The sequence below is a fragment of the Octopus bimaculoides genome, chromosome 14 (genome assembly GCF_001194135.2).
Source record: "Octopus bimaculoides isolate UCB-OBI-ISO-001 chromosome 14, ASM119413v2, whole genome shotgun sequence".
Taxonomy (NCBI): Eukaryota; Metazoa; Mollusca; class Cephalopoda; order Octopoda; family Octopodidae; genus Octopus; species Octopus bimaculoides.
The window spans coordinates 16,468,506-16,477,225 of NC_068994.1; the positions used below are offsets into that span (position 1 = coordinate 16,468,506).

At 37.2% G+C, this 8,720-nt stretch overlaps 1 protein-coding gene across 5 annotated transcripts in view; it reads left to right on the top strand.

Annotated features, from left to right (window-relative positions):
• Positions 1-8,720, top strand: part of LOC106867679 (UPF0687 protein C20orf27 homolog) — an 82,431-nt gene that overhangs the window by 61,259 nt on the left and 12,452 nt on the right. For 3 of the 5 annotated variants that reach the window (XM_052972696.1, XM_052972698.1, XM_014912618.2), the window contains one exon: positions 7,826-7,902. In XM_052972696.1, coding sequence (XP_052828656.1) covers positions 7,878-7,902 — 25 coding nt within the window. In that variant the 5' untranslated portion in view covers positions 7,826-7,877. The remainder of the gene's footprint in view (positions 1-7,825; positions 7,903-8,720) is intronic. The other 2 variants (XM_052972697.1, XM_014912619.2) reach the window with 1 other exon arrangement.

The window sequence follows — 8,720 nt, forward strand, 5'->3', positions numbered from 1 at the left end:
GTGTGTGTGTGTGTGTGTGTGTGTGTGTGTGTGTGTGTGTGTGTGTGTGTGTGTGTGCAAGTATTCAGTACTGTTACACTTTGTTTTAGGTAAGTGTAACAGTTGTTACATACCTCAAACTGATTTACCAACCTAATGTTCTATACAGTTCTATACAGTTCTAGGTTAACTTCTCCCTATTGTTTACTATTATCATCATTTTGGTATGTGTGTTTAGATGCTGTGTGCAGTATTAACTCAGTAGATGTTAGTTTTGGCACAAAAATTATTACTGTACGATCAGAGGTGCTAATTCTATTTGACTTAATTTGCTTCTTGGCAGCTTTTAGTAGAGTGAACTGGGTGTATTTGTTGTGCACCAGTATTAGGGATGCTGCATAAGTGAGATGAAACACTATCTTTGTATCAGTTCTATTTTAGTATTTAAGATGCTGGTCATGACAGCTTAAAACATCTCCTTAACTCTTGTTTTTCTGTTAGCAAAGTTACTTAACACACTGTAATTTAACCCCTCCATTCCTGGCATAACACCACCTCCCCTTCTCAAATATTCCTGTGCCATTTCCAAAAGAAAACTTAATCAATGGGGCTTTATCTTCTTTTTATTTTTTATTTTTTTGTTCTCTCTTGGAAGTTACTTGGGAATGTTACTGGTGCCAGTGGCATGAGAAAAACACTCAGTACACTCTATAAGACAGTTAGCATTGGGAAGGGTATCTAACCATAGAAACCATGCCAAAGCTGACATTGGAGCTCAATGCAGCCCTGTGGCTCACCGCATCCTGTCAAGGTTCCCAGCCCTTGCCAATATGGAAAAATAACATTAAATGGCAATGTCAGCATTTTTTATAACAGTCAATCAGAAGAAAAGTGGTAGTGTCCATAATGCATGGTGAAGGAGGTCTTTCATGCTGGTGAGTTTAATGCAGATTCATGATTTATGTGTTTACAAACGCAAAACACACAGGCAGGACTGGAATGGACACAGAACAAAGGGTTTCTTTCCCCAGAATAACCAAGGCAGGTGAAATATTGTAACCAAAGAAACTCGTCATATTGAAGAGGAGGAACAAACAACTAAGGCAGTGGGATTAGGCAGTCAATGCCAATGCAAATAGGAAACAAGAGAGAGTAAAAGGGGTTAGTATAGAGCAGGTTGTGAAAAATAGAATCAACAAGGTTGTGATTCCTCCTGAAAGCAGTTGTTGTTGGCACTCTGTCGATTACGTCGAGGGTTCCAGTTGATCCGATCAACGGAACAGCCTGCTCGTGAAATTAACGTGCAAGTGGCTGAGCACTCCACAGACACGTGTACCCTTAACATGGTTCTCGGGGATATTCAGCGTGACACAGTGTGACAAGGCTGACCCTTTGAATTACAGGCACAACAGAAACAGGAAGAAAGAGTGAGAGAAAGTTGTGGTGAAAGAGTACAGCAGGGTTCGCCATCATCCCCTGCCGGAGCCTCGTGGGGCTTTAGGTGTTTTCACTCAATAAACACTCACAACGCCCGGTCTGGGAATCGAAACTGCGATCCTATGACCACGACTCCGCTGCCCTAACCACTGGGTCATTGTGCCTCCATTCTGAAAGCAGTATACAATATGCTTCCATCATCAGTCAATATTAAATGATGGAACAAGGCAACAAGCTGGCAGAATCATTACCACGCCGGTCAGAATGCTTAGCAGCATTTCTTATGACTTTATGTTGTGAGTTCAAATGCTGCCATGTTCAACTCTGCCTTTCATCCTTTCAGGGTCAATAAAATAAGTACCAGTTGAGCACTGGGGTTGATGTAATTGACTTAGCCCCCCTCCTCTGAAATTGCTGGCCTTGTGCCAAAATTTGAAACCAATATTAAATGATGGAACTTGAGTGATACTTGACTGCCATTGATGCAAAGATTATGCTTTGGTGATATGCAAGTCCTTTGTCTGACAGACCAGTATCCCATTCATGGTGATGGGGGTGTGCTGTAATCTAAGTCATTTATACACTATGGAACCCAGGTTAAACTTCAGCTTTGAATTCTGGGTCTTGTTACAGACTTAATCTAAATCCCCCCTTGTAGATTATACCTTATTACATCAGGTCGCTCTTGAGTGCTACTGGTAATATGTCACCCAGTACAAACCTGTTGCATGGCTGGGTCATCAGCAACTAAACCAGTAATCTCACCAAGCTTGTTTGGTGAGGAAGGTGATTTATTGGACATCCTGTGGAATGAGAAACAAAGCCTGGCAAAGGAAGTCAACAGCCATTCAATAATATATAAAGGTGTATGGCCTAGGGGTTAGAGTGTTGCACTTGCGATTGCAAAATCATGGTTTTGATTCCCAGGTCAATGTACATTGTGTTCTTGAGGAAAACACTTCATTTCACATTGCTCCAGTTAACTCTGCTTTAAATGAGTAACCTTGTGACAGATTGGTATATAAGGGTGAGATGGTGACTCGAGAAAATCATTCAAAGAGGTCTCATGAGCTACGTTTTGTATTCAGCAATGGACAGGATGAATAGTACATCCTGTACTATGAATCCCAGCTGGTCGGGATTAGTTGCTCAACATCGAAGGACGGTAATGGTGATACGTTATGCCTTAACCAAAGCCTTGTGAGTGGATTTAGCTGATGGAAACTGAAAGAAGCCCCCCCTATATGTGTGTGTGTGTGTGTGTGTATTTATGTGTGAATGTCTTTGTGTTTGCCACCACCCCCATCACCTGACAACTGATTTTGGTGTCTTTATGTGCCCATAACTTAGTGGTTCAGCAAAAGAATCTAATACAATAAGTTCTAGGCTTACAATGAATAAGTCTTAGGGTTGATTTCTTCAACTAAAATTGCTGTACGAGATGACAGCGGATCGAGATATGCAGTGCATTGCTGTACTCAAGATGTACCCACCACAACAGAATTAAGATTCTAAGTAAGGCAGTGAGCTGGCAGAAACATAGGCACGCCGGGCGAAATACTTAGCGGTATTTCGTCTGCTGTTATGTTCTGAGTTCAAATTCCGCCAAGGTCGACTTTACCTTTCATCCTTTTGAGGTCAATAAAATAAGTACCAGTTACGCACTGGGGTCGATGTAATCGACTTAAGCCCTTTGTTTGTCCCCTCTATGTTTAGCCCCTTGTGGGCAATAAAGAAATTAGAATTAAGATTCTAAAACCAAGGTGCCACATAAAAAGCATTGGTGTGGGTGCTGGTGCCACAAATAAAAGCACCCAGTGCACTCTATGGAGTGGCTGGCATTAGGAAGGGCATCCAGACATAGAATCCAAGCCAGAACAGACTATGGAACTTGGTGTGGCCCTTGGCCTTGCCATTCAACCCATGCCAACATGGAAAGCAGGTATTAAATGTTGTTGTTAATGATGATGTTATAGTATTAGTAATTAGACAGCATGTCTAGGAAGTTATTGTGCTTATGTTATGCAATGCATTTATAGATTATGTAAGGAAACATCCATAAAATATTTATTACTTACAGTGTGTTATACCCTGTCCAAACTATTTTTTTAATTTTTCTCGATATTTGTGTTGTCATGACAACGACTATTTTACTTACATTCTTACATTTTAAAATTCTCTTTGATATTCTTCAATTTGCCAAGCTTAGCCAGCTTCATATGTCCTAACAATGACTTTCACATACTTGAAATTACTTAGCGTCAGCAACTAGGATAATGCAAGCTAAGAGAAATTTTTAATTGGGTCATCAATCATGACAAGCTAATGTGATCAATAAAGAAAGCAAGAAAAGAGATTCAATAGTCTTTAAATCATAGAAATTGCAAGAATAACTCAAATACATTTGGCTTTTTTGACAGTGATTGTTTATAAACATGAAATGCTGTAGACAGTCTTTTTAGCTTATCTTGACAACAGAAGCTTCTAGAATCACTTTATACTTAACAAATAGATGTTTGAGTTTATATGATATCTTACTAATTATCACTTTTGTTTTTATTTTTATTCAGAATTGCATAAGAAATCTTATACAGGTATGATGTGTGGTAAGAGGCTTGCTTCCAAACCACATGATTTCAGGTTCAGCCCCACTGTTTTACCTTGGGCAAGTGTCTTCCACTGTAGCTCCTCACAGTCATGTCTATATGGCATACTTATATCTATTTGTTTTATATATATTATAAGGCAGTGCCCCAGTATGGTCGCAGTCTAATACTGAAACAAGTAAAAGATATATATATATAATTTATATAAGGGCATTATGTGTATATATATATATATATATATATTATGTATATATATATATCCACTTCCAGTCACTTCAGAAATGTAACCACACAAGGACTGTTGGCAATTTTCCCTAATTTTGCTTTCTTTCTCTTTGGACTTTTCTCTTTCTGATGAAGAGCTATGCTCGAAACATTAACAACTCTCTCCTTTTACCAAGCGTCAAATTAATATATTGCTTGTGCACATCCCCATGTTCATTTTTCTCTCAGTTTTTTAACTGTTTGTTCTTCGGATTGACTATATATATATATATATATATATATATAATTAACATGATATGATAAAAATTCGATATTAATTAATATCAATTTAATACCAGGAAACTAGCACATTAGAAGAATCAGAAGGTTCAGGAAAAAAACTTTTCGAGATCCTAAAAGGATTATAGTACTTGTGTATATAAGATTGACCAGTAACTGGTCTGTCAATATGCTAGAAGAAGATCACTTAAAAAATTCTCAAATAAGGATTCAGCGGAGCAAAAACAGGTAGGTCTCGCCCGCCTGTTTTTGCTCCGCTGAATCCTTATTTGAGAATTTTTTAAGTGATCTTCTTCTAGCATATTGACAGACCAGTTACTGGTCAATCTTATATACACAAGTATATATATATATATATATATATATATATATACACATACACATATATACATATACACACATATTGTATTTAGTTATGAGAATAAAGAAAATAATAATAATTATAGTTTCTAGCTGATATATTGAATGTAAATTTAATTAACTAAATCTTTCTCTCTGTGTTTGTGTGTGTGTGTGTGTGTATATATATATATATATATACACACACATAGAGAAGGATTTAGTTAATTGAATTTACAGTCAATTTATCAGCTAGAAACTTATAATTTTCTATATAGGTTAGTATATTAAGGTGTCTGCTTGAAATAATCCCAATACCTTAGGAGTGAGTCCTGTCTCAATTTACCGCTGGTAACTTAGTATTTATTACTACCCTTGCCAGTAACAAGCAACTTTTGTATTGAGATGTGATATATTATTGTGGTATATTATTAGCTGAAGTCTTAACTCTATAATCTAGGTTAGAAGATAATCAGAAGCCTTTCCTCAAAGAAGCTTTATATAGATTCAATTACACTAAATTCTTAAAAGAAATATCATCAAAATGGGACACCTGTCTCCCACTTTATTGTTTGGTTAATTTTTTTCTCACCTTACAAAAATGCTTTACTTTCTCTCATACACCTGTCTGCATTGTTTAATTTGTTGTTCTTTATTTTTCTCTCACTTTTACCTGTCAGCTGTCACTTACAGCATTTCATCCTGCTTCAGGTTCTGAGTTCAAATAACACCCAAATCAAGTTTGCCTTTAATCCTTTCAGAGTTGATAAAATAAATAGCAGTTAAGCACTGGGGTTGGTGTAATCAACTAGCCCCCTACCCCTAAAATTTCATGCCATGTACCTGTAGTACAAAACATTATTATTATTATTAAGGTGGCAAACTGGCAAAATTGTTAGCATACCAGGCAAAATGCTGAACATATTTCATCCGTCCTTACAATCTGAGTTCAAATTCCACCAAGGTCAACTTTTGCCTTTCATCCTTCCTGGATCAATGAAATAAGTACATGTTGAACACTGGGATCAATGTGATCAACTTACTCTCACTCCCAAAATTGCTGGCCTTGTGTCAAAATTTGAAACCATTATTGGTATTATTATTATTAATATTGAGGCGGCGAGCTGGCAGAATCATTAGCACGCTGGATGAAATACTTAATGGTATTTCGTCTGCCGCTACATTCTTAGTTCAAATTCTACTGAGGTCAACTTTGCCTTTCATCCTTTTGGGGTTGATTAAATAAGTACCAGTTGTACACTGGGGTCAATGTAATCGACTTAATCCCCTCCTCCAAGCTGCCCTTGTGGCAAAACTTTGAAAACATTTTTCATCTGCCGCTACGTTCTGAGTTCAAATTCTGCTGAGGTCAACTTTGCTTTTCATCCTTTCGGAGTCAATAAATTAAGTACCAGTGAAATACTGGAGTCGATGTAACCAACTAGTTCCCTCCCACGAAATTTCAGGCCTTGTGCTTTTAGTAGAAAGGATTATTATTATTAAACAAGCTGGCAGAATTGTTAGCACACTGGACAAAATGCTTAGCGGTATTTCACCCATCACTACATTCTCATACAGTTCTATATTTAAGAGATGAGGAATTATGTACATTATTTACATTTGATGGATATTTGTCCTCATCTTGTTTGTTGTTAACACGTTTTCAGCTGATATACCCTCCAGCCTTCATCAGGTGTCTTGGGGAAATTTCAAACCTGAGTTCTCGTTCCTAAGATATTTTTCGATGTTGTTGTTGTTATTATTATTATTATTATTATTATTATTATTATTATTATTATTATTCAGGTCACTGCCTGGAATCAAACTCAAATATCTGTCAAACGTAAATAATGTACTATGTTCTCAGTTCAAATTCCACCAAGGTTGACTCTGCCTTTCATCCTTTTGGGTCAATAGATTAAGTACCAGTTGCATACTGATTGATCTAATCAGCTGGCCCCCTCCCCCAAAATTTCAGGCTTTGTGCCTATAGTAGAAAGGATTATTATTATTATTGAGGTGGCGAGCTGGCAGAATCGTTAGCACACCGGGCAAAATGCTTAGCAGCATCTTGTCCGAGTTCAGTCTGAGTTCAAATTCTTGTCCGAGTTCAGTCTGAGTTCAAATTCTTGTCCGAGTTACAGTCTGAGTTCAAACTCCACCGAGGTCAACTTTGTCTTTCATCCTTTTGGGGTTAGTCGATAAATTAAGTACCAGTGAAACATTAGGGTTGATGTAATCGACTAGTCCCCTCCCCCAAAATTTCAGGTTTTGTGCCTATAGTAGAAAGGATTATTATTATTATTATTATTATTATTATTATTATTATTATTATTATTATTTTTATTATTATTATTATTATTATTATTATTGAGTGAGAGAGCAATGCATGCCATCATAGTGACTCTGGGATGCAAATATACAAAGCTCAATACACTCGTTATGACTACCCATCTGATAAGAGTACACCAGGCATATGTATCACAACTATATGTGTGCAATATGATGACCTCGTATCAAGATAAACAGTGCATGACCTTGCAGGTGAGGCCCTGTTAGAATTTTCTTCAGGTTGAGTAGCTCATCTTACTCAAAAGATCCCTGAATGAGGGTTGTTTAAGGATAATGAACAAAATACCCGTGTTTCCAGAGGGGAATTATTCAAACCCCAAAGAATTCCTCTCAGCACATGGTTATGATGCTTCCCCACTGCTCATGATCAGAGATGCACATATCGTCAGCCACTAAGTGACATGCTCCACTGGTTAAGGTGATACAGCTGACAAGCAAATCTGTGGTATTGAGCAGAATATTTGCTATAGCCTATCTTTTTATACCAAGACAAAACAATGTACATGATGACACTTCCAATCAGTTAAGATCAGAAACTTTGAGAGCCACTACCTTCATTGCATTTACTACTACTACTATTACTACTATTCATTTCTTTCTTTCTTTAGCAGGTTCTGCAGTAGTTTTTTTAATTCATCCGTTCTCAAATAATCTTTCAAAATGATGCAAGAAGCTGCCTCTTCTGGTAAGTTACGAGCTGCCTGTTCTGTTAATTTACTGCTTTCGAACTGTACATGTTCATTTGTGTTTGCGTGTATTCTTCTTCTTTTTTTTTTTTTTACTGTTGTCAGTCTTTGGCCCACCATACACCCGTCCCATGCTTCTCATACACTGCACCAGCTTTTCTTCCCCCATCTTATTCCTGCAGCCTACCCACCAACATGTTATCTCTCTTTCGTACCCACCATGTTTACTGCTTCATCATTTCTGTTCTGCTGCCCTGAACTCTCAAGACATCTCCTACATCACACTCTCACTCATGATATCTCATCGTTATTTATATCACTTTCCAATTCCACATGTCCTCTCTCTCTCTCTCTTCTAAAATGTGAATAGCCATGTTCCCATCTATACAGCAAGAAACCTGTTCTTTCTGCTCTTGCCCTTTCTCTCATACCTTACCCCCCTCTCTCCTTATCCTCCTAGCATAAAGTTCCTCCTCCCTACTCAGAGTCCATAGTCTTGCAAGCTGCATGACAACCTCACTAGTGCTGGTGACATGAAAAAAAGCACTCAGTAGATTCTGTAAAGTGATTCTCCTCAGGGAAATGTATGAAAACCAGCTTAAACGTAAGACATTATAACCGAGTATATAATGTTATAATGTCTTATGTTTAAGCTGGTTTTCATACATTTCCCTGAGAAGTTTACATTTTTAACATCGCCGATTCCTATGGATCGCATAAATTGTAATTCTTTGAAACATATGTCAGAATAAAAGTATGCAGTTATAACATGCATTTACTCCATTCTTTAAATTTATATATATATATATATATATAT